The sequence below is a fragment of the Elephas maximus genome, chromosome 1, assembly GCF_024166365.1.
Source record: "Elephas maximus indicus isolate mEleMax1 chromosome 1, mEleMax1 primary haplotype, whole genome shotgun sequence".
Taxonomy (NCBI): Eukaryota; Metazoa; Chordata; class Mammalia; order Proboscidea; family Elephantidae; genus Elephas; species Elephas maximus.
This window is the reverse complement of record NC_064819.1, coordinates 184,469,010-184,495,800: the sequence shown is the minus strand read 5'-3', so window position 1 is coordinate 184,495,800 and position 26,791 is coordinate 184,469,010. Positions and strand designations below refer to the sequence as shown.

Sequence of the window (26,791 nt, the reverse complement as noted above, 5' to 3'; positions counted from 1 at the left end):
ACCTGCTTTTAAGTCTCCCATTTGCCTTTTATGGGTTCACTAAATGCCAGTTGAAGCCCTGGTGGCACAGTGGTTAAAAACTTGGCTGCTAACCAAAAGCTCAGCAGTTTGAATCCACCAGCTGCTCTTTAGAAATCCTACGGGGCAGTTCTACTCTGTCCTATAGGGTCACTATGAGTCAGAATCGACTAGATGGCAACTTTTTTTTTTTAATGCCAGTTACCAAGTAGAACCCCATAGCCCCCAAAATAATTATGTTGATGAAGCTACTGTAAACCTGATTTTGGTACTAAGTACAATTAAAACAAACCCTTACTATCCATAGGTCTTTTGGAATTTTGATTTGGGAAATTTTAACGCTTGGTCATCAGCCTTATCCAGCTCATTCCAACCTTGATGTTTTAAACTACGTGCAAACAGGAGGGAGACTGGAGCCACCAAGAAACTGTCCTGATGATCTGTAAGTTAACTATGTTACTATAAGCACCCCAAAACCAGCACATGTGCAAAGCAATCTTATGCCTCATTGGAATGGTATTTTAAAATATATACTGGACTTTATGTATGTTTTGTATCCCATATGTTTGCATATTATGTAAAATATAAATTGTGGCACGATGATTTCTTTTTATCTATTTATACACATGATATTTCACTCAGAAACAAAATTTAGAAGAGTAGAATATATTCATACTCCTGGTTAAGTCAATTATAAGAAATAAGTAAAAGCTGTGTATATGTGGGTACGTGCTTGCATGTGTGTGTTAGTGTGTGTGTACACATTCATCTTATTTTGAGATATTTCGTTGGCTAATATCTTAACTGAAAAGAATTTATTAAATGGGAATCTGTTGTTTAAAAGTTGAAGTGCGTTTGCTGTTATAGTTGGTACTGGTTGGTGGGATATAGAATATAGTACTATTAAAATTTTTACAGGTTATGACCTATTTATGAACTTAGCACTAAGTAACTTAGTATTGGTGACTCTATCAAATTGATCCTGGCCATTTTGAATTCTAGTAAATGTGTGAGCTTCGGAAGAGTGGGTGAGTTTGGTCTAATTATAAAAGAAAAATCAAGCCATTATGCTGAGCACTAATCTGACTCCTTGTGAACAACCTTAGCAGAAATATCAAGTTTTGGAACTTTTCCCAAGAGATGCTTAATTTAAGATGATTCTAAAAGAATAAATAATCAAAAAATATAAAGTCCTGTACTACATGCCTTATACCATGCTAAGGAGCGTATAGCTTACAGGGGTGTTTAGGCCAGGGCCGCAAATCTTCGGCATTTCAGAATGTATTTTTAAAGAAAAGAAACACAAGTGGAACAGTTGGAGAACAAGCCAATATGTAATAAAGTGCTAAACTGTGTGGTACAGGCAAGTGCAAAAGGAATTAGCAGTATGCGGATGTACACCATGGTTGCACTGCCTTGACTATGCGGCGTTATTTAAAGGATCATTCAGACTTCAGCCAAAAGATGATTAAGAACTGGGCACCTTTGTTGGATGATCTACTGGGGCACGGTTTTGTATTATTTAAATCTTCCAGCTAGAAGGAGTTCTGAATCACTACTTGTTTCTGATTTAACTTTTACAGCCTGTAGGGTATTTACAAGGAGATCTGATATACACAGACGAACAAGTTTAATGACAGTGTCTAAAAATGATTCATGATCTTTTTGGGAGAAATGGAAAAACATTCTGTAAATTAGAAATAAAAGATTATTCAAAATTGGAAAACCCTTGATCTAGGGTTTGAGAAAAAAATAAAAACAGCATAGTTAAATATGAAATAAATTTTTATTAAATTAGAAACTAATCACTGTTTTGTATTCTTTACACAGTTGGCAAATGCTCAGAAATTTCCCCCAGAGTTTTAATACCAGAAAATTTTTATTATTCTGTTAGAATTTCATCTGGCATTTTTCCCCCTCTGTGGGGTAATGTGGAAACCCTGGTGGCATAGAAGTTAAGTGCTATGGCTGCTAACCAAAAGGTTGGCAGTTCATCCACCAGGTGCTCCTTGGAAACTCTATGGTTCTACTCTGTCTTATAGTGTCACTATGAGTCAGAATCAACTTGATGGCAATGGGTTTGGTTTTTTTTTTTTTTGATGTGGGGTAAATGCAATTTTTTTAGGGTAGGCACCAAGAATCAATCAATGAATTATACATTTTGACTGATGTGGACCTTGTACTCATTTGTTTTATTTGGAGTAGGGGGACGGAGGTAACCAATAAATTGCTCAATTGTGGAACAGAAAAAATATATGTTGTCCTATCCAAAAATAGTAAAAAAAAAAAAGTACCCAAAAATGCCACTAGGAGGAGGAGGGAATACTTGAAAAGTGCTAGAAAAGTATCCCTGATTATAAGCAGAAAAGATAATATTCTATATAATTTAATCTTGAATAATTCATAAATTGAATAATTACTCTCATTTTCATAAAAATACAGTTTTCTGTGAAAACAAAATTTTCTATTTGTGGCTTTAAAGTTTATTTGAACATCATTCTTAAAAAGTAAACATTTCTCCAGCCCTCCAAGTAGTGCATGACCCTGCAGAGCCCCAGGAAGGGTTAAAGTTCCATTGCCAACCAGGAAAACAAGCTGTGCTAGGAAATGGAGCTCTAAGCACTGCCATTCAATCTGGCCATGGCCTTAAGTTGTCATGATAAAGATTAACTACTCTCCTTAGAGAACAGAGGGAACTGGGTTTTATTTGAAGCAGTTCTCTGAGATCACAGGCCCAGCTTAGAGGATTGAAGGTCTGCATTGAGCCATGCTGCCCCTTTTATTCACTGCTTAAATACCCAGCACCTGGATGCACTCTGGGTCAGGTGCGTCCATAGGTGGCTGTGCTATGCTCAGGTATTAATGGAATGTGGGGCTCAGAGCATTCCTGACCTTCTCTCCATAGTTTGGGATGTAGGGTGGAAAGTCCAGTCATCAGTACTCTCTTTAGCCTTTCAGTTTGCACAACAACCACACCACTCCCAAGAAGAAACAGGATCAAAGGGCAATCTACTTCAAATGAGAGGTTTTGGGGCTTCTCTGACAGAAATATCACAGTGGCAACTGGAATTGCTGAAGAGTCCTTCAAATGCAGGAGGCAACAATGCGAGAGGACATGTTGGCTCACCATCTTATTTTTACCTTTATAAAATACGTACACCTAGATACTAACTGGATCTCTCCTGGATTGATTATAATGAGTAAGGGAGTCTTTGAAATCTGTATTTTATGTGCTTTGTTTAAGTTCCTATAGAAACTCATCCCCTTAAACCTGAAAGATGCCATGAACTTTTCGTCTTTTAAACTTCAATTGGACTTTAATACTCAGAGAGGCTAATACTAGGCATGACTAATGAATCCTATGCTATTTCGGAAAGAATTGAGGCAAAGAGGAGTAAAGGGTTGGCATGGTACCTGGAGAAATTTGAACCTGAACGCTTAGCCAAATGGAATATTTCAAGTATGAAGAGTGAGCAATTTTTTGAGAGCTAGGACAACTAGCCCAGGAAAATTTTAACAAGCATGAGGGATCTATACCTTTATTTAGAGTAATGTACTTGAATATTTATAGCTATAACTTAGTGCAAGTGTGTAACACATGATAATAAATTGTGACAATTGAACATTTATAAGGGAAGAGTCCCTATACCAAAGCTATAGTTGTTATTAGTTTACCTGAAAGATATAAGAAATGTATATTTTAGGATTATTAAAGTCTTAAAAGCCTCTTCATTTTATTCCATTGCCAGCTGATTGCTGTTTACAAGTACAGGTTGTAGTCTTTACTTTTAAGTGACTATTGCTTTATATAGCTCCTCTTCTCTTGTTGTTGGGTAGCATCAAGTCAGTTTTGATTCATAGCGACTCCATGTGACAGAGTAAAACTGCTCCATAGAGTGTTCTTGGCTGTAATCTTCATAGAAGTAGATTGCAAGGTGTTTCTCCCTTGCAAGCCACCAACCTTTCAGTCAGCAGCCAAGCATTTAATCGTTGTGCCACCAGGGCTCCCTCCCCTTCTCTCAGTCTATGGCAATTCCGTCCTCATTTATCTCTGGATGGCGGGACAAAATGTTTTTACATACTAATAAGTCATATGTTTTTTTTCTATCAGAAAGTGAAGTCAAGAATAATGATTGGATTAAATGCAAATTAAAGCCTCCATAGATTATAAAAATGAGGAATGTCTGATTAAATGCATTATATAAATTAAACAAGAGGCTGAACTTTTGGAGGGTAATGTGAGTAGGTCAGGTAAAAGGTGATTAAGTAGCAACTGTTTTAGTAAGAGTGGCTTATCTCTCTTCCTTCCCTTCTCCTTTCTTTTTTTTTCTTCCTTCCTCTCCCTACTAATCCTCTTCTTTCTTCGCTCTTCTTTTTTTTTCCCTTTCTTTCTCTCCTTTTAAATAATCTCCATTAAGTGTCTTGAGTCCTTTGTAGAATAAGGCAGGTTATAAACAAAATAAGTAAAAAACTTCATAATTGAAATGTGACTGAGAAGTGACAAATCTTGAGGAATTTTACTATTCCTTGACCGTATCTTTGAATCACCACATTTTTTTTAAGAATTCCTGTTGAGAATTATAATACTTTATTTTCTCCTCTCTTCCTCAACTCCTAGGGCAACCCTTAGGGCTCAGTTTCCTCATCTCTAAAAAATATGATATCTGCTCCATAGGACTTTATTCTTTGAGGGTGAAATAATGCATATAAAATACTTAGCACATTACCTGACATACCATAAGTGCTAGATGATTATTTGCCAATGTAATATCAGTATTACTTTTCCAAGAAACATCGTATCATCAGTTCTGAATGTTTGATGGTAAAGCCCTTGTGCTTTGAGTATTGTAGATTCAATGCAACATAAAGATACAAATGGTCCCACAACCATGAAATGTTGATTGATTGTGAACCAATTAACTGAGTACCGTATTTCTATGCAAATAACTAGCCCCTTTTATGTTAATTTGCCAACTGCACCCCTCCCACCACCATGTATTTTCATAAGCGCACTATGCTAATTGTTTTTACAATAACATCTAAAAAAGATTGGCATAGCAGAGCTTTTATGAAAATACCTCAGTGGGGGAGCATGCGCTTGGCAAACAAATGTAGAAGGCACACATTATTTGTGTAAACATACGGTAATCATTCATTTTTTGTGTCTACCAAGTCTTAAGTTTTTTGTTAGATATTGTGGATAGAAGAAAGAATAAGAGTTTCTTCCCAATCTTAAACAACTCAAAGTCTAGTGAAGGAAACACAAATGTAGACAAATAACTTTAGTACAATAACATGAGTTTTAGACAAGAGATACGACCCCTAGATTATGAGATCACAGATGCGAGAGGAAAGCTAAACGGACAAGAAAGCATTTGAGTATGTTCATAAATGAGTCAGAGCTTATGAGGCAGGCCAGGGGAAACATCTCCAGACAGTAGAAGTATGCCCATAAAAGATCCCGGGGGCAGGTTGTGGTTCAGTATGTTCCGAGAGTAGAATTTGTGGTGCAAGTTGCAGAGACGCACCTTCTAGCTCCTTTGCTATTAATTTAGTCCAAACCACCATTATCTCTCACCTAGGCTTCTTTAAGGGCTTCCTTGCTTCCAACTGGCCCCTCTACAATCAATTCCACACGAAACACTAGAATAATGCTTTAAAAGTGTGAGGATCAAGCCAGATCCCATACTTAAAAATCTTCAGCAACTTCCCATTTTATTGCCATAAAATCCAACTCCTTGAGTGATCTGTCAGACCAGCATGACCTCGTCTCCCTCCTCTGATCTCATCTCCTATACTCTCCCTGTCAATGACTGTTCTTCAGTTACACTGGCTTTCTTTCAAATTCTACAATGTGCCAAGCTCTTTCCAAATTTAGGACTTTACACATGCTTTTCCCTCTTCTAGTACATCCTCACCCTATTCTCATGACTTGTACCTTATTTTCCTACAAAGTTCTTTGGTGTAAATATTACCTCTGCTTAGAGCCTTTTGTGAGTAACTTACCAAACTTGTAATTGTTCATTTTTACAATTTACCATAATCTGTAATTGTATATTTATCTGTTGGTGTAGTAGTGCAAGTATTTTAAAATATTTCCCAATTTATGTTTCTTTATCAGTTTCTCTCTCACTGCCCCTGATTTGTCTTATAGCTCCAGAAAGTCAAAAAAGAGATCAGGTATTTAGCCTTTACAGTAAGTCAACAGGCTTGAAAACAGGCATGGAGGTTATCTTGAATCATTTAGCTCCTTGTTAGTATGTCAAGTACCAGGTTTGGTTGATTAGGCTATACAGTTTTACATAAGCCTTGCCTAATCAGAAAGAGGAAGTGAATAGAAACCCCACTCCTTCTAAGCTCTGGAGAAGTGTAGGGAGAAGAGAACTGACCAATAGAGGTAGATCAGTGAAGCTACTGAACATCTATGTCCTGAAACTTCTTCTTCAGGCTTCAGTTAAATTACATGTGGAAAACACCAAAAGCCTGGTGCAATTATCCTAGTTTGAGAGTACGGCAAGGGGAACGCCCACTCTGGCATGGGAAGACCCAACATCATTAAGAAAGTAGACTGGCATGTCCAAACAGAGTGAAGGCACTTCCAAGACTTCTTTGTTTCCCATATGGTGTGACCATTCTGTTAAGAGCTAGCAAATCTGCCAGGGAATCCACTGTGGCCATGCAACAGAAATAAGAATGGATTCCCCCGACCTTATCAGTCGTTAAAGGACATGACAGAATCTCAGAGAAGCCTCCAGCTAGAGAGAGACAAGGGAGACCCAGTTCAGAGGGATGGGTCTAAAAGAACAGATAAAGAGGTCTTGAGCTGCAGAAATTAGCAGCTGATGCCTGCAGAATGGACCAGACCAGTCACTCAACTGAATTCCAGATCAGCCACTGTGAGAGCAGTGGAGGTCTGAAGGGCGCACGGTAAAGTTCAAAAGATTCTTCACCTTGCCCATATAAATCACATAAACCCCTCACCCAGCATACATCCTGATGTCCTCTTGGAGAGGAAGTTGAAGGTGTGTGGATGGCCTAGAAATAAGAGAAACTCAGTTATTATCCACAAAGACTGAGCATTACCTAAAAAAACTGTTTAAAATGTTGGATTGGACTGGGTTATAAACTGCTTGTACTAGATGAAGTTAATTTTCTTCTGTTGGGTGGGGGGACTATGAGAAAAAACTTATTAGTTATAAACTCACTGCCATAGAGTTGATTCCAACTCATAGCCACCTCTTAATAGACAATACAAAAAGTTACACCTTTTTTTCCTGTTCATATGAGTACTAATATGATAAATGCTTCCCCCACGTGTCTGTCAGTTTGTCGTACTGTGAGGGCTTGCATGTTGCTGTGATGCTGGAAGCTATGCCACCGGTATTCAAACACCAGCAGGGTCACCCATGGAGGACAGGTTTCAGCTGAGCTTCCAGACTAGACAGACTAGGAAGAAGGACTTGGCAGTCTACTTCTGAAAAGAATTAGCCAGTGAAAACTTTATGAATAGCAGTGGAACATTGTTTGATATAGTGCCAGAAGATGAGCCCCTCAGGTTGGAAGGCACTCAGAAGATGAGTGGGGAAGAGTTGCCTCCTCAAAGTAGAGTCAACCTTAATGACATAGATGGAGTCAAGCTTTTGGGACCTTCACTGGACACAACTCAAAATGAGAAGAAACAGCTGCAAACATCCATTAATAATTAGAAAGTAGAATGCTCTAAGTATGAATCTAGGAAAATTGGAAGTCATCAAAAATGAAATGGAATGCATAGACATTGATATCCTAGGCATTAGTGAGCTGAAAAGGACTGGTATTGGCCATTCTGAATCAGACAATCATACAGGCTACTATGCTGGGAATGACAACTCGAAGAGGAATGGTGTTGCATTCATCGTCAAAAAGAACGTTTCAAGATTTGTTCTGAAGTACAACGCTGTCAGTGATAGGATGATATCCATACGCCTACATGGAAGACCAGTTAATAGGGCTATTATTCAAATTTATGCACCAACTACTAAGGCCAAAGATGAAGAAATTGAAGATTTTTACCAACTTCTGCCATCTGAAATTGATCGAACAAGTAATCAGCATGCATTGATAATTACTAGAGATTGGTATGTGAAAGTTGGAAACAAAGAAGAAGGATTGATAGTTGGAAAATATGGCCTTTGTGATAGAAATGATGCTGGAGATTGAATGACAGAATTTTGCAAGACCAGCCACTTCTTCATTGCAATTACCTGTTCACCAACATAAACAGCAATTATACATGTGGACCTCACCATATGAAATACACAGGAATCAAATCGACTCTAACTCTGGGAAGAGACAATGGAAAAGCTCAATGTTATCAGTCAGAATGAGGCCAGGGGCCAACTGCAGAACAGACCATCAATTGGTCGTATGCAAGTTCAAATTGAAACAAGAAAATTAGAACAAGTCGATGAGAGCCAAAGTACAACCTTGAGTATATCCCACCTGAATTTAGAGAACATCTCAAGAATAGACTTGACGAGTTGAACAGTAAGGACCGAAGACCAGACGAGTTGTGGAATGACAACAAGGACATCATACATGAAGTAAGCAAGAGGTCATTAAAAAGACAGGAAAGAAAGAAAAGACCAAAATGGATGTTAGAAGAGACTCTGAAACTTGCTCTTGAACATCGAGTAGCTAAAGCGAAAGGAAGAAATGATGAAGTAAAAGAGTTAAACAGAAGATTTCAAAGGGCAGCTCGAGAAGACAAAGTAGTATAATGACGTGCGAAGACCTGGATATGGAAAACCAAAGGGAAAGAACACTCTCTGCATTTCTCAAGCTGAAAGAACTGAAGACAAAAATTCAAGCCTTGAGTTGCAATAGTGAAGAATTCTATGGGAAAAATATTAAATGATTCAGGAAGTATGAAAAGAAGATGGAAGGAATACACAGAGTCACTATACCAGAAAGAATTGGTCACATTCAAACATTTCAGGAGTTACTGTATGAGCAGGAACCAACGGTACTGAAGGAGGAAGTCCAAGCTACACTGAGGGCATTGGCTAAAAACAAGGCACCAGGAATTGATGGAATACTAATTGAGATGTTTCAACAAATGGATGCAGCACTGGAAATGCTCACTTGTCTATGCCAAGAAATTTGGAAGACAGCTACCTGGTCAACCTACTGGAATCCCAAGAAAGGTGATTCCACTGAATGTGGAAATTATCAAGCAATATTATTAATATCATACGCAAATAAAATTTTGCTGAAGATAATTCAAAAGTTGCTGCAGCAATATATCGACAAGGAATTGCCAGAAATTCAAGCTGGATTCAGAAGCAGACGAGGACCCAGGGATATCATTGCTGATGACAGATGAATTCTGGCTGAAAGCAGAGAGTACCAGAAAGATGTTTACCTGTGTTTTATTGACTATGCCAAGGCATTCACTGTGTGGATCATAACAAATTATGGATAACATTACGAAGAATGGGAATTCCAGAACACTTAATTGTGCTTATGAGGAACCTGTACATAGATCAAGAACAGAACAAGGGGATACTGCGTTAGGAAAGGTGTACATCAGGGTTGTATCTTTCAGCATACTTATTTAATCTGTATGCTGAGCAAATCATCCAAGAAGCTGGATTATACAAAGAAGAAAGGGGCATCAGGACTGGAGGAAGACTCATTAACAACCTGCATTATGCAGATGAAGCAGCCTTGCTTGCTGAAAGTGAAGAGGCCTTGAAGCACTTACTGATGAAGATCAAAGACCACAGCCTTCAGTATAGATTATACCTCAACATAAAGAAAACAAAAAATCCTCACAACTGGACCAATAAGCAACATCATGATAAAGGGAGAAAAGATTGAAGTTGTCAAGGATTTCATTTTATTTGGATCCACAATTAACACCCATGGAAGCAGCAGTCAAGAAATCAAATGACGCATTGCATTGGGCAAATCTGCTGCAAAAGACATACTGCCTAGTATACAATGTGTCAAACAAACCTTTGCTGAATGAATGAATGAATGGATGAATGAATGAACCTTGGTTAAGAGTGCTGCACAGATGTTTTTTAGGCAACCATTAAGGAAAAGATAATGTTTAATCAACCAGCTATTAATGTCTGGGGTGCTGAGTCTCTTAATTAACCTGACAATATAATAAGGAGATAAAAGCATTAGAATCTAACCTGGTTTTGCCCCTAAATATCTGTGTGGCCTGGAATAAATTCTTAGATTTATTTTAGATATCAATGTATGTAAATGTTAAGTGCTTTTTATCTCAGCTTCTCCAGTACTTTTTATAACTGTTGAACATATACTTTTCAACCATCTGTTTATCCACCTATTTATTTGGATTAATAAAAACAGTTGAAATAATGTCAGCTTTTCAAAAGAAAGTTATTGTTGAGATAAAGGTAATCATATTGCAAACCACTATTAAATAAGAAAGCAAAGTTTGTTTGTTTTTTAAGAAACCAAAGTTCTTTTCTTGTCCATTTATACTAACTATAGAAAACTGGCAATAACTCAAATTCTTCTACTTCTAAAATGACTTTACCTGAGTTATCATCAGTAATGACTGCCTAATAATATCAAATCATCATTTGTCTTCCCGTCTTTACCCACATATCCAGATGGAATTTAATGACCCAATGCTGGGCTCAAGAACCTGACCAGAGGCCTACTTTCCATAAAATTCAAGACCAGCTCCAATTATTCAGAAATTTCTCCTTAAATAACATTTCCCAATTCCGTGATGAAGCAAACACCAGTGGAGTCATAAATGAAGGCTTCGAAGGTAAATTTGATTCTTCTTCAGAATTTTCTACTTTTCTCTCCAGGGTAAACTGAACAAGGTTAAAATGGAATGTGCACAAAAGGCATTTTAGGGGTAAAAAATATCATGGACTGTTATCATTGTCAGTTGTCATCATAAGTGTTTATTACATTCCTCTTTGAAAATTATTCTGTACCTAGCACTAAATAAAAAAAAAAAAAAAGGTGGTGATAAGGTCTTGGATTTATAATCTAAGATAGTCAGGAGAATTAACATGTTAGACTCCATCTTCATGAGTCCTGTCCTTCCACTCCTATCCTCCATACCAATTTGAACCTCAAGTGTAGAGTTAATTACATGCTGTTAGTTTATGATACATTATTATCATTTTTTTTTTTTATCATCATTGGTCTATGCAAAGCTTCTCTTTTATTTTGTTTTTTTTTAGTTCCTTTATCCCCAGATTCCAATCCTGTTTTACTTCCTTTTGTCTCCCACAGGCAACAATTCTAATGTCTTTAATGTGTATCTTTTTATATGTACGTTTTCCCACAAAATGTGTATTGTTTTATATGCATGTATGCTAATGTTTTACATAACATGTTTCTTCCTTTTTTCACTAAGCACGAGGTTTTAAGATTCATTCATGTTGCTATGTATATATCTAATTCATTGCTTCTAACTGCTGAGTAGTTTTGCTGTGATTGTTGTAGTGTGTCATGCCTTGCTACAAGTCTAGTCTGATTCCATGACTTCAGTATTTTTGTAGCTAAGACAGTGATTTCTGGAACCATTCTCCTGTGAGGGGTAGACTAAGCCTTTTAGTTCAAGGAAAAGCAAAACACAGAGTTAAAACACAGTGATCACCTAATTCGTTTCCAAAATCAGATTTACCAAAAAAAAAAAATTTTTTTTCAAATGTTTGCCTAATTGTCTGCAGAAAATAAGTTTTCAAACAATCCCCTCCAGCTTCTCTAGAATTCCTTTCCATTATTAATACTTTGCAGAGCCTTTTGTTAGACTGTTCAAAGGCAGACATTCTTGCTTAGAAATGAACCTGGAAAGATGGATCATGACCTAGAATTTCTCAGAACTAGGCCTCTTGGTCTTTGCAGTGACTGATTGCAAGGTGGCCGAGTGCCACCATATAGTCATCTCTCTACTGTAGCCCATGGTGAGACCTTTACCCCAAGTGCTGCATTTGACTAATGGCAGGGATAAAAGAAGCCCAGGGATGAACATTTACTGTTTTATTTGCTGTGTTTCTGACTAAACATTTTGGATAACTTTGGATCCATGAAGGGAATGGACATAAGACTCTGAGCATGTGACTCCTTTCACATAAACAGTGCAGTGATGGATTGGAAAGGGCTGTGCTTGCCTTGGGCGTGCATCATAACTGTCAGCAGATTAAGCTTCATTAATAGTCTCACATTAGCTCCACCTACCTTCTTATCACTTAACTGAGCTTGTTCTAAGAATACCGGTGACTGAGCACCTTGGAAATATAAGTGCTACAGCAACTCCTTCCTTTTGGAAGGCTCCACACAATATACTTGGAGTCCCTGGGTGATATAAATTGTTAATACACCTGGCTGCTAACCAAAATATTGAAGGTTTGGGTCCATCCAGAGTCACCTCAGAAGAAAGGCCTGGCTACTTCTGAAAAAAAAAAAATCAGCCTTCGAAAACTCTATGGAGCACAGTTCTACTCTGACACAAATGGGGTCACCATGAGTCAGAATTAACTCAACGGCAACTGGTAGGTAGATACAATATACTTGCCTGTCTGAAGATGACACCGAATAAGAAAAAAAAACCTACACTTAAGCCATTTCAGTTACTATTAAGTCTTCATTTTCTAAACATTTACTTAATGTATTTCTCTGGAGGAAATATTGAGAAAATTCATTATTTCAACAAATATTTATTGACTTTTGGGTAAGGCACAGTGTTTGGCACCTGAATTGAATGCATCCCATTTGGCTGCTCTAAAGAAAAAGAAGAGGTGAGAATATTTCCTTCCTTAAGAAACTAGAGTCAGGTTCTTTAATTTTGTATGTAGAGTTCAGTAGTGAGCTCTGTTTTTGCTGGTGATTTTGTAAGTTGTCCATGTCATTGGATTGTATCTGTACTCATAGGAAAAACCCATGTCACCAGTCCACTACTGAATAATACTGTCTTGCTCAAGCCATTTGAATCTGCTCTGCCAGGCCTGGTTCTTATTTGTTATAACCTCACGTATGGAAACTTTAGAAGAAACATGGTCCAGGGTGGTTTGCCAATATGTAAAATGAAACCTTTTGATCCTAAAATAGATAAACAGGAATAACTAAGTTTAGTTGAATGTGTAGATATCTGAAAGGCAAGCAGAACATAGTTTTGCTTACCTGGCATTGAAAGCATGCTTTTCTTACTAAATCCACTGCTCTTATTTTTAGAAAGCAACAATTGACCGATAAGACTCAGATTCACATTTGTTCATAAATATCATTTTTGTAGATCTTACAAAATTATGTATAATCATTATCTTTTTTAAAGATTTAAAAAGGGATTTGATGATATTTTATATCCAACATAAAAGTGACTCCTGATTCCTTTCCATTTTTCCTTCTAACTTTTCCAGTAATTCATCTAAGTAACTGCTCATGCTGTATTATTTTATAGCTGTACCTACATTTTGAAGATCTTTATTATAAAAGCAATTTGTTTACTATAAAATATATAGAATTATCTAAGCAGAGTAAGTCTCCTTATCTCACTCTACAATGCTAGTCACAGTTAACAGTTTGTTTATGAACTTCTAGATATTTTATTTGCATATATAACCATTTACAGAAATGTTCATTTATGTGTGGTTGTATATGTACTGGTTGGATTTAGAGACACAATTTAGGTAATCTAGAGGAAAATGGAAGGAATGCAAGAGTCACTATACCAGAAAGAATTGGTTGCTATTCAAACATTTCAGGAAGTAACATATGATCTGGAGCCAATGGTACTGAAGGAAGAAGTCCAAGCTGCACTGAAGGCATTGACGCAAAACAACACTCCAGGAATTGATGGAATACCAATTGAGATGTTTCAATAAACAGATGCAGCACTGGAAGTGCTCACTCATCGATGCCAAAAAATTTGGGGCCATCTAAGATGCACCAATGGGTCTCAACCCACCTGGAACAAGGAATAATGAAGAACATCAAAAGGCACAAAATAATTATGAGCCTAAGAGACAAAAAGGACCACATAAACCAGAGACTACATCAGCCTGAGACCAGAAGAACTAGATGGTACCCGGCCACAACCACTGACTGCCCTGACAGGGAACTCAACAGAGAAACCCTGAATGAGCAAGAGAGCAGTGCGATGCAGACCCCAAAATCTCATAAAAAGACCAGACTTAATGGTCAGACTGGGACTGGAGGAACGCTGGAGGCCATGGAGCCCAGGCCTTCTGTTACCCCAGGGCAGGAATCATTCCCAAAGCCAACTCCTCAGACAGGGATTGGACTGGAATAGGGGATGGAAAATGAGACTGGTGAAGAACAAGCTTCTTGGATCAAGTAGACATGTGAGACTATCTTGTCATCGCCTGTCTGGAGGGGAGATGAGAGGACAGAGGTGCCCAGAAGCTACCCAAATGTACACGAGGAGAGAGAGGGGAGGGAAGTACTGTGCTATCTCATCAGAGGGAGAGCAATTAGGAATGTATAGCAAGGTGTATGTAAAGTTTTGTATGAGAGACTGACCTGATTTGTAAACTTTCACTTAAAGCACAATATTAAAAAAAAAAAAAATTTGTAAGACTGCTACCTGGCCAACTGCCTGGAAGAGATCCATATTTGTGCCTATTCCCAAGAAAGGAATAGAAAGTGGAAATTATTGAACAATATCATTAATATCACATACAAGCAAAATTTTGCTGAAGATCATTCAAAAGTGGCTGCAGCAGTATATTGACAGGGAACTGCCAGAAATTCAAACCAGATTTACAAAAGGACATAGAATGAGGGATATCATTGCTGATGTCAGATGGATCTTGGCTGAAAGCAGAGAATACCAGAAAGATGCTTACCTGCGTTTTATTGACTATGCCAAGGCATTCACTGTGTGGATCATAACAAATTATGGATAACATTATGAAGAATGGGAATTCCAGAACACTTAACTGTGCTTATGAGGAACCTGTACATAGATCAAGAACAGAACAAGGGGACACCACGTGGTCTAAAGTTAGGAAAGGTGTACATCAGGGTTGTATCCTTTCACCATACCTATTTAATCTGTATGGTGAGCAAATAATCTGTGAAACTGGACTATATGAAGAAGAACAGGGCATCAGGATTAGAGAAAGACTCATTAACAACCTGTGTTATGCAGATGACACAATTTTGCTTGCGGAAAGCAAAGAGGGCTTGAAGTACTTACTGATGAAGGTCAAAGACCACAGCCTTCAGTATGTACTACACCTCAACATAAAGAACACAAAAATCCTCACAACTGGACCAACAGGCAACATCGTGATAAATGGGGAAAAGATTGAAGTTGTCAAGGATTTCATTTTATGTTGATCTACAATCAACACCCATGGAAGCAGGAGTCAAGAAATCAAAAGACATATTGCACTGGGCAAATTGGCTGCAAAATACCTCTTTAAAGTGTTGAAAGGCAAAGATATCACCTTGCAGACTAAGGTGCACCTGACCCAAACCATGGTGTTTTCAATAGCCTCATATGCATGTGAAAGCTGGACAATGAATAAGAAAGTCTGAAAAAAAGTCGACATGTTTGAATTGTGGTCTTGGTGAAGAATATTGAATATACCATGGACTGCCAAAAGAACGAACAAGTCTGTCTTGGAAGAAGTACAATTAGAATGCTTCTTAGAAGTAAGGATGGTGAGACTATGTCTCACATACTTTGGACATGTCAGGAGGGAACAGTCCTTGGAGAAGGACGTCATGCTTGGTAAAATAGAGGGTCAGCAAAAAAGAGGAAGACCTTCAATGAGATGGATGGATTGACACAGTGGCTACAACAATTGGCTTAAGCATAGCAACAATTGTGAGGGTGGCGCAGGACTGAACAGTGTTTTGTTCTGTTGTGCGTGGGGTCGGTATGAGTCAGAACCAGCTCAATGGCACCTAACAACAACACCAGAGGAATGGATGGGCTTTACTTTTGTCATTCTCCATTGCTTCTTATTTTTAAAGATTTGGTGAACAGATGATTTTATACAACATTTTCTGTTGGAAGCTAGGAGGACAGGAATTTTGTGTTGTCATTGAGCGAGAATCCATGCTCTGTGAGACCCCAGAGGAAAGGTGGCAGAGGGATTGTCGAGAACAGCCACCATGAGGAGGTGACTTGTAAACTAAGCTTTGCAAGGAGGTGGGAAAAAAAGTATTTCAGGATAGAAGGAGCAGCATGTAGAAAGGCAGGAAATTATACAGAACGTGGTGTTCATACAACTGCAGGTAGCTTATTACTCATGAGGGTGGAAAATGGCAAGCAGTAAAACTAGAAGGCTATTGTTCATGCTAATGAAGGTAAAAAATGAAAATGGAATTAACGGATGATAACAGGTGTGTTGTTGTGTGCCGTTGAGTCAATTACAACTCATAGTGACCCTATATGACAGAGCATAATGGCCCCATAGGGTTTCTTTTTTATTTTAATCTTTATGGGAGGAGAATGCCACATATTTCTCTCAAGGAATGGCAGGTGGTTTCTAACTGCCTACCTTTCTGTTAGCAGCTAAATGCTTAACCATTGCCCCACCAGGAATCCAACTTGGTGACTAACTGGGTGAAGAAGACAGAGGAGATAGACAATGGTGAATTACAGTGATTTAAGAAATTAGGTGGAAAGCAGTACTGTTGCCAAAGAGGGAGAGCATAGGAGGAGGAATAACTTTCCACATGTTTGGTTTGAGCTGGCTATGGGTTGTCCAAGTGGAGAAACTCAGAACACAGTCAAGATGCGGGTTCACAGCTCAGCAAAAAGGTCTGGTCTGTAAATATAGGTAGTTGAAGCCAAGGGTGTAGATGAGGTCATTCTATTAGAACGTCTAGAATTAGAACAGAAGCAGTATATAGAACCCAGAGAAAAGTCAACATATAAGGAACTGCCAAAAAAAAAGATGGTAGAAACTGAGAGACGAAGCCAGAAAGAGAAGAGGGAAGCCAGAAAGGAATATTGCCGTGGAAAGCCAAGGAAGAAAGGAATATTGCCATGGAAAGCCAAGGGAGCAGGGAGGCTTATGAAGGAGGGAGAGGTCAAATGCTGCTGAGAAGTGAAGAGTTCCAGAGGGATGCAAGTTCTCAAGTTGACTTTTATTTTAAAATGCACCACTTTACTCATGCAATCCTTTCCTTCTAATGTGTACAAACATTTAATAAAAATCAGAGATGCCATAATGGATGTTAGAGGACTTGAGAACTTAGCTCTGCCTTAGGCTCCATCAGAAATCTCTACGGACCCTTGAGAAAGCTTTACCATGTTGCATTACCTGGTTCATCTAAAAGGCTGAAGTATGTAACAAACTGCCCATAGTAAATATGCAGAACAGTACTCTTTTTGTGAATGGCCTTCAATAGCAACAACAGCTTTATTTTTGGCACATTTTTATGTGCTACTCTTCATGCTGCATAGGTTTACTCATTAAATCTTCCCAACAATCCTATGAAGTGGGTATTATTATTATCACCATTTTACAGATGAGAAAACTGAGGTTTAGCAACTTGCTCATGGTCAGGTGAGGTGGGGCCAGAGTTTGATTCTATTCTAGAGCCTGCTCTCTCAGCCTTCACAGAACTGTGGCTATGGTAAGGAACCTACCCCCACATTCGCCCCAGTTATTCTACTGAAAGTGTGCTGCCCAGCTGGTTATAGTGAAAGAACTTATTACTTATAGCCTTCTAGAAAAGATACACTAATTTTTTCCCAGTTATACCAAATTTGGTTAGTAGATAAGTTATTGGTAGGCTCAATCAAAATTCCAAGTAATATTCATAAAAATAGAGAAGCAGACATGAATATGCAGAATAATGTTGCATAAATAACAGGGAATATAATAAGCTACAATAATTTAGACAGAAACAAGCAATTCTGTGTCATGACAGTATAGTTTCCATCATTCTATGATTTACAACACATGTCAGTCTGAAGATGAGGAGTGGAAAGAGATTTAGAAGTCTCAAAAAAAAAAAAAAGGCATTTGAGACTGCGGTTGAACAAGAGTGGCAGGGAAGACAGACGAAACAGAAGGAAAGGCAGGGTTTGCATATTTGCAAAGGATAGAGACAGCGGAACAGTCCCTTTAAGGCAACCCTAACCTTAATTACTTTTTTAATAAAAGAGAATGTGTTTAATCATAGTTTGATGCTTTGTAGACTGGTGGTCATATTTAGCAAAGCAATAAGATGTCTATCTTCGTTGTTATTGTTGGAGATATAGAAGAAGATAAGAAATCCATTGGAAGAACTTAAATAAATAAAGGGCATTATTATTACAGCGAGCAGTAATACCATGCCTATCTTATGGTCCTACTGACCTAATGGAATGGAGAGGGGATAGAGAGAGAAGATTAGTAACATATCTGGGCATCTAGTAAAAATATCCCAGTGACTTCATCCACACATTTGTGTAAACATCACCTCATCAGTCCCAGAGAGTTTGACAGGAAACAAATCTAAATGCTCCCCTGCTGTTCTAAACATAGCCAGTCAGCCGGCATATGTCTCGTCTGTAAATACCCAGTCTTACTTGGAAGTCTTTATTTTAATATTTCTCTCTTAAAGAGAAGGTTGCTTAGTGCATGCTGTATTTGTTCGGGTTATCTGCTTTAAGGTCCGGCCTGCAGGCTTTCTGTTAAGTAGTTTTTAAGCAAAAATAAATCAAAACACACACACATACCACCACTATCACCACCACCACTACTACTGTCACTCTAAGCTCTTTATGCAACAAGATGAGGTACTGATTGCTGAAAGCTAGCCAGGTTCAAATTACTAAATATGACTCTAAGTACTATGAACCAGTGAAAGGTTAGCTAATGATTTTTCTTTGACAGGCAGAACCAGAATTTGCAAAAAAGAATTTATTTGTCTTGTATAAAATACGATTTTTGAACAGTTCAGCAATAGGCAAAAAATAATAAAATAAACTCATGTTTCTGTAAGGAGTTTCCCAATATGCTCTTTAGTGGACTGAAGGTATTGCCAGGAAGCAGCTGCTAACACAAGTAGCTAGCTGTATGCTGTAGATTTAAGTTTTCGTTGAGATTCTTACTTTCCTTTAACCTCATTTCTTTAAGCCTTTTGAGAACATTCTCATTTCCTCAGTAATCTAGGCTATTGGACTATTTAAAATTAAACACCTTATTTCTTCCTAAATTAAAAAAAAATTATGGTTATTACCATACATACAACATAGCAAATCATTTTTATGAGTTTCTCAATGTCAGTTAGCATATACTGATAATAATCTTAACAGCTGGATTCTTCCACAGGTATTCAGCACTTAGGCACTAACCACACATGGCAAGTGATAAAGTTATCTGTATGGGGGAGATATTTTACATCACAATCTGACTGTCCTTTGGTTTGAAATATTTTATGATGATGTTTGAGCAATAAAATGGAAAATGAGATGGTGCTGAAGAGGCTGTGAGCCTGTAGCCTCAACCACCTTGTTCTTCAGCAATGTGGGAGAGTCTGCGAAAGAAATGTGCATCTAACACCACAGAGCAGGGACAGTAGTTCATATGCTCTTTTAATAAAACAGAGTCCCTGGGTGGGGCAAATGGTTAACGTGCTCGCCGCTAACCAAAACGTTGTGGGCGGCCTGAGTCCATTCACAGGCAGCTCAGGAGAAGGGCCTGGTGATCTACTTCTGAAAAAACCATCCATTCTGCTGTGACACACGTGGGATCACCACGAATCAGAATAGATTCAAACAGCGGCAACTGGTTTGGTTTTGGTTTTATAATAAAATAAGCTTTGTAGTTCAAGTTTGATAAATAGGTAGATTCATTAAATTCCATTGGGAAAAAGTAGGTGTGACGTTGCTTCCATTATTTTTGGAATTATTTCATTTTCCCATTAAAAAAAAAGTTCGCTGTTGAGTTGACTCTGACGCATGATGATCCTGTGTACATCACAATAGAACTGTACTCCATAGGGTTTCACTGGCTGATTTTTTTGGAAGCAGATTGCCAGATCTTGCTTCCAAGGTGATCTGAGTGAACCAGAACCTCCAACCTTTTGGTTAGCAGTGAGCATGTTAACCATTTGCACCACTCAGGGACTCAACCGATTCCAAATAAACCAAACCTGGGTGTACATCAGGGCTAGGTGCAGAAGACAGGCAGCCCAGCAGGCCTCACCCACATTGGGGCACACGTTTAGATGCTCTTGTGCTGGAAGGGTAACAAGGAGACAGGAAAGAACCATCATCTATCTACTGAGATATTTCTGATTTTAAAAATATGGTTCTTTATGAATAGACCGTATTTTTTTTTTTTTACTGCTAATCATACATTTTTCTCATCTACGTAGTAACACCCAGAGGCTAGAAAGCGTTGATAAAAACAAACAACTCCCATAAAACGTATTTACTAAAAATTATTTATCTTTCTGATTCCCTAGAATTATATGAAATATTCAGGAAGAGCTATTATGTTTCGACAAGAATTTTATACTCTCTTAAGTGAAAAGATAAGCCTTTTTAATAGACAAAGACAAAATAATACCAGCATAATTGGAAAGCCAATTACCCTCAGGCTGTCTGCTTTCCTGCTTTGACCTCCAGTCCCCATGGGTATCCAGTCTTTCTGCCTCTCAAGGACTCCCGGAGGGCACAGTGTCCAAGTGGCTCCTCCTCACACAGAACCTCAACTCCTTCCCTCTACTGAGGGAGAGTGAATATGAGACACAGACTTGAGCCAAGCAGTCTGGGTTTAAATTTCAGCTGTGTGACCTCCAGCAAACTTCTTAACTCTTCTGTGCCTCAACTTCCTCATTTGTAAATTGGTAGTAATATCAGTACGTAATAGTGAAAAATGAATTAATATGAACAAAGAGGCCCTGGTGGTATAGTGGTTAAGCACTCGGTTGTTAACCGTAAGGTTGACAGTTCAAACCTACAAGCCACTCCTCTGGAGAAAATACCGGTGATCTGCTCCTGTAAAGATTACAGCCTAAGAAACCCTATGGAGCATTTCTACTCTGTCCTATCGGGTTGGTATGAATTGGAACCGACAGCCACAGCAACAACAACAGTGCCTTGTACATAGTAAGTACTCTGTAAGTGTTAACAGTAACAAGGAAGCAATAATAATAAAAAAGAACCCAAAAAACCCCACTGCTGTCAAGTCGATTCCAACTCATAGTGACCCTATAGGACAGAGTAGAACTGCCCTATAGAGTTTCCAAGGAGCGCCTGATGGATTTGAACTGCCAACCTTTTGGTTAGCAGCTGTAGCACTTAACACCTACGTCACCAGGGTTTCCAATAAAAAACGATTGCTATATTTCAGGTCATATTCCTTCTCCCTCAACCCCACCATCAAAACTTGCCAGGTCTGTGCTCATTTCCTATCAGCTTTTTGCTAGCTTTATTAAACGCTAATCAAAAAGCTGTTACTGGTTTCATATGCTTCTTGACCACAGGGGACAGAAGAGGCATGCCAGTCACATTGCTGCCTTGCTGGTCCTCAACCCATACCCAGCATGCTCCCTCCTCAGGACCCTCGTTCTTGCTGTCCTCTCTCTCTGGAATGTTTTTCCTGAGATATCTACATGATGAATTCTCTCTCAACTCAGGTCTGTGCTAGAATTTCATTAAACCCATTGCCATCCAGTCAATCGCGACTCATAACGACCCTATAGGACAGAGTAGAACTGCCCAATAGGTTTTCCAAGGAGCAGTTGGATTCAAACTGCTGACCATGAACCCTTAACCACTGTGCCACTAGGGCCTCACTTCACCTGAGGGGCCTTTTCTGACAACCCTGCCTAAAATAGCAGCCCCCTTCTCCACCACCACCATTACACTCTCATCCCTTAAAAAAAAAAAAAAAAATGCTGTCAAGTCCATTCTGACTCTTAGAAATTCTATGGGACAGGGTAGAACTTTCCGTAGGATTTCTAAGGCTGTAAATCTTTATAGAAGCAGACTGTGACATCTTTCTCTTGCTTAGTGGCTGGTGAGTTGGGACTGCTGACCTTTTGGTTAGCAGCCAAGTGCTTAACCACTGCGGCACCAGGGCTCCGCTTTCACCTCTTACTCTGCCTAATTCTTCTCCACAGATCTTAGCAATACCTGACATGCATTTAGTGTTTACCAAATTATTGCATCTATTCCCATTAGAATGTAAACTTCAAAGAGCAACAACCTCGTTTTCTCATTGGTGTATCATCAATACCTAGAACAGGGCCTGACATGTGTCAGGCATCCAATAAATATTACCTTAATAAGTGATTCAGGCACTTACTCTAAAGAAATAAATCTTTAAAGGTAGATATTTCAGCTGGCGTGGCAGGATGAAAGGGCAATTATTTTAGACAGAAAAGGTTATCTTGGGGTCATTTAGTTCCTATCATAGACCACCACCTGTTCCACCTGCTAAGGCAGAGTTAGTCACCTGTGTGCTCTCCCTGCATTTTATATACTCCTTCATTATAGCACACACCACTTTCCACTGTAATGTATCTGCTTATGTATCTCCTTCTCTACTACATCTCAATACCCTCAAGGTTAGGGAACACGTCCCGTTTATCTTTGTATCCCAGCACTTAGAAGTTGTCATAAATGTTTGTTGAACAAATGTGTAAGGTTAGTGTTGCTATGAATTGTTATATAGCCCGTATATTACAAATATAAGAAATAAAATAGATGCTAGAATAACTTTCATGTTTTTTTCACAGATGAAGATGACAGTATGATTTGTTTGAATTCAGATGACATTACACCAGTGGCTCTGATGGAAACCAAGAACCAAGAAGGCTTAAACTATATGGTCCTAGCTACAGAATGCAGCCAAAGTGAACAAAATTCAGAGAGCTCTCTAGGCTCCAAGGCATCTGAATCTTGTGGTCTGAGGAAAGAAGAGAAGGAACCACATGCAGACAAAGATAACCGCCAAGAAAAACAAGTGGCTTACTGCCCTTCTGGCAAGCCAGAAGGCCTGAACTATGCCTGTCTCACTCACAGTGGCTGTGGAGATGGGTCTGATTAATGGCTCTAGTTGGGAAATACAGAGTTGAGATAAACACTACCATTAACTAGATATTGAACAAAAACGCTAGTAGAATGATAGATGTTGTGGTGGTCTATGACTCCAAATTAATATTGAAAAGTTCGAGAATTCTAATCTTGGTTCCGAGAGTCATTTGGTTTCCTCATGACAATCCCCAAACCAACTGCCAAATTTTCAATAGAATTCTGAGGTGAACCACTAAGCATTTGGAAAGTTTAAGGAGACCCACAAGTCTGAAAGGGAAACACTGCGCTCCCTCTAGCTTGAGGTGCCTTAGCCCATTGCCCATCCTTCAGTCTGGGTGGCCACACAAACATCATGGTCAGGTGGTTAAAGAGAGAAACAAGTATATTCAGGGCTCTGAAAGAGGAGATGAGAAGCATGCTTACTGGGGGACAACTGAACTACAGATCTTCCCAAAGAAAACAGGAAATGACACACACACACACAAAATCTCTATACATACAGAAGGAGCCAGCACCTATGATGCAGAAATCATTTGGAAAGCTATTATTACAATAAAATATTGCCTTTAATCGCTAAATTACTCTAAAATATCTTGTATTTTGGAGGCTTGAAACAGCACCTGTGATCCTACTGAAAATAAGACCATGATAATCTCTAAGTCCTGAAGTTTAGCGTTCTAGGATTTTTGGTTGTATACAAATCGCTCTGTGACTTGTGTGCTATTATGGAAATTAACTTAATATGTACGATTTTTTTTTTGCCATATCTATTTTGTAGATAAAATACTTAAAATTGCCTTTAGCATCAAATTATCCTTAAAATTAAATATGTGTGATTATGCAATATTAATAGCTATGTGATTTTTAGCAACCACACAAAATAATAAATACCTAAATGAGAAATATTTTTTACAGTTCTTCACAGAAACACTCTGACTTAAGACCAATACATTTTTTGCAGTTACCCATTTAAACCTAAAAGCCTCATCTGCTCTAACAGAAACACTAATAAAAGTATTCTGCGTGTTATTCAGTTTCAGCATACAGGATGTTAGCTAGATATCGGGAAGAACATTTTGATTAATATATTTGCTAAACACTGCTGTGGAAGAGGATCATGTGTCTGCTTCCACCGTAGATAATTTAGTTAATCTTTTACTTGCCTACTGCCAGAGAAACTGCACAGGTGATTGGCTGTCTGGGGAGGAACACTGGGAAGTCGACTGTCGTTCTGTGGTGAATAGCCCCCAAGTAGAGGTCCCGGATCACAGCCACTCTGACACATCTGATGTTCCGCCGAACAAGGCAGTATATTTTCTTCCTGACCTTCTGACCCTCTAATGGGTATTTATTATTATTTTTCTATAGTCCAGCTTATGAAAGGTCTTCCTGTGCTTGGGAATTCCTCCACCTTTACTGTCTGAGTGGGAGCCCAGCTTCCATTGCTCCCCCAGGATCTCTTAGGGCAGGCACAGGACCACTCAGTAACACCCACTCCAGGCTTTTAGTTGAGAGCTAGGGATGCAAAGAACTGGGAACCACAGTGAGTCTTCCTTGGTGGTGGTGGAGACTGCAGTGGTCTGGCTGCTGGCCCACTGGAGGTAGTGGTGCTGGAGGTGGCATCCAGCATCCAGAGATGGCAGAGTGGCTGTGGGAGTTGGGAGCCTTATACCTGTGGCACCTGGGGGTAGTCAGACTGGGCCAGTTCTGCTGTCTGCTTCTAGCCATTACGTCCACTCTGAGTCTGCTTCTCAAACCTTCCAAGGAAGTCTGTGAGCTACCCCCATAACGTTTTAATAAATGCTTTTCTATTATAACAGCCAGAATGTGTTGCTTGCAACCAGGTTCTTTGTTCTGCTAGTGCCATGGACCTTTATTATGGAATATACAAAGGGATCAAGAAGAATATAGAAGAATTAGATTTGCACACTTTCATTCCAATTTGGACAAAGTCAAATTTATAGAATATCTGAGGGGAACAGTCTATAAATTCTCATGTTCTAGTTCAGAAATAAATGTAAACTAGCAGTCTTTTTTATAATTCATATAATACAGGTAGAAATATTTAATGCAAAATAAAATAGTAACTAAAATCTCACACGTAAAGTTTGTTATAGGCAAAAGTGACTGATAAAGTGCAATTGGTTGGTAATATTGAAAATCACATACATTAATTTTGGAAAAATTAGGTTTCATGATCAAGAGGGAAAAAGTTGGCAATGGTTAAAACTGGCACTTGTTTAAATATGTTATTCACCAAAAATTAACAGAAAAAAATATGAGTGAGCTGTATGGATATGTAGCAATGGAAACAGCAAATTTAAAAATGCTCCCGGAGGTAGAAGAAGCCTGCTGGTGTTTGAAAGGAATAGCCTGAAGGTCAAGGTGGCTGAGTGCAGTGAGGGAGTGAAAAGTGGTAGTGGAAACCAGGTCATGGAGGCCATTCTAAGGACTCTGGATTTTTCTCTAAGTGGGATGGGAGGAAATTGTATAGTTGTGAGCATAGGAGAGACAGGATTCAACTTAGGTTTTATAAAGATCATTCTGGATGTCGTCTGGAGAATAGCTTGTATGGGGTGGGGCAGAGAGGCAGAAGCAAGAAAACCAATTAGAAGGTTATTGTAATAAATCAGTTACTATTGATTTTGACTTACGGCCACCCCATATGTATCAGAGTAGAATTGTGCTCCATCAGGTTTTCAATGGCTGATTTTTTGGGAAGCAGATTGCCAGGCCTTTCTTCTGAGGTGTCTCTGAATGGAGTCAAACCTCCAGTCTTTAAGTTGGCAGCCAAGCACGTTAACTGTTTGCACTATTCAGGGACGCTGGTTATTGCAATACACCAGGCAAAAGATGATGGCCTTGGCCAAGATGGTAGCTGTGAAAGCGATGAAAAGTGGTTTGTTCTGTATTTCTTTTGAAGGTTTTTGCTGATAGTTTGGATATGGTGTGCAGATCTAATCTATCTTGGAGTTTGTTTCTTGGAGGCTCTTATCTACTACATGCAGTGCCAGGAGTGGTCCAAGAAGACAGATAGCAAGATGGGGTTTTGGGTCTGGCTCAATCACCACCCAAGTGGCTAAGAGGACCGCATCCTGAGTGGCATATGGGGCACAGAGAGTCCCAGGCACGAAGTAACTGCCCAAATGCTGAAGATTTCACTGGTGGTGAACCAGAAAAATGTCCAGTAGAGGACCCTTGCAAATGCACTCAGGCATCTGAAAAAGTCCAGAGGGTCTCTTTTGTAGGTTTAAAAGAAGTCCTTATATCTTACATGGGGAGCATAGACACAGCTGAGGAGTAAACTCAGCATTTGACAGTGTTGCAGAGCTCCAGACATTTTAAATGCTGAGTCAAGGTAGGTCTGTTATGCTAAGGTTAGGACCCAGGATAAGAAAACTTGGGACCCTAAAACATAGGCTTGTGGAGAATCTGAATGGATGCCTCAAGGAGTTTAGCTCTGCAGACCCCTCCAAATCCCCTGGGCTTGCAGAGACTTGCCATCCCTCCAAATAAGAGCAGAGGCCTCTCTTCCACAAAGCTACCGTCTCCTCTCCTGATTGCTACATTGATAACCAGTGTTAAACCCCAGCATAACTTGACTGGGGATGTGCTTAGTCTGACAAAGAAGGAAACAGATTACATCCCAAACAAACTCCAAGAATTAGCTAGCATGTACATGAGTAATGCTGGGATTAAATTTTGAAGGTGCTTGATCAAGGCGGTGGGAATGTTAAGACAGGATAAGCAAGAATTCAACCACTTGGTGGC

The 26,791-nt window shown here is 38.9% G+C and overlaps 1 protein-coding gene across 4 annotated transcripts in view; it reads left to right on the top strand.

The window, feature by feature from the left end:
• The window catches only part of ROS1 (ROS proto-oncogene 1, receptor tyrosine kinase), a 125,015-nt gene extending 100,159 nt beyond the window's left edge, over positions 1-24,856 (top strand). For 3 of the 4 annotated variants that reach the window (XM_049899801.1, XM_049899800.1, XM_049899802.1), the window contains 3 exons: positions 326-460; positions 10,650-10,813; positions 22,723-24,856. In XM_049899801.1, the coding sequence (XP_049755758.1) occupies positions 326-460; positions 10,650-10,813; positions 22,723-23,033 (610 nt within the window). In that variant the 3' untranslated portion in view covers positions 23,034-24,856. The remainder of the gene's footprint in view (positions 1-325; positions 461-10,649; positions 10,814-22,722) is intronic. The other variant, XM_049899799.1, reaches the window with a different exon arrangement.
• The last annotated feature ends 1,935 nt before the right edge of the window (positions 24,857-26,791 follow it).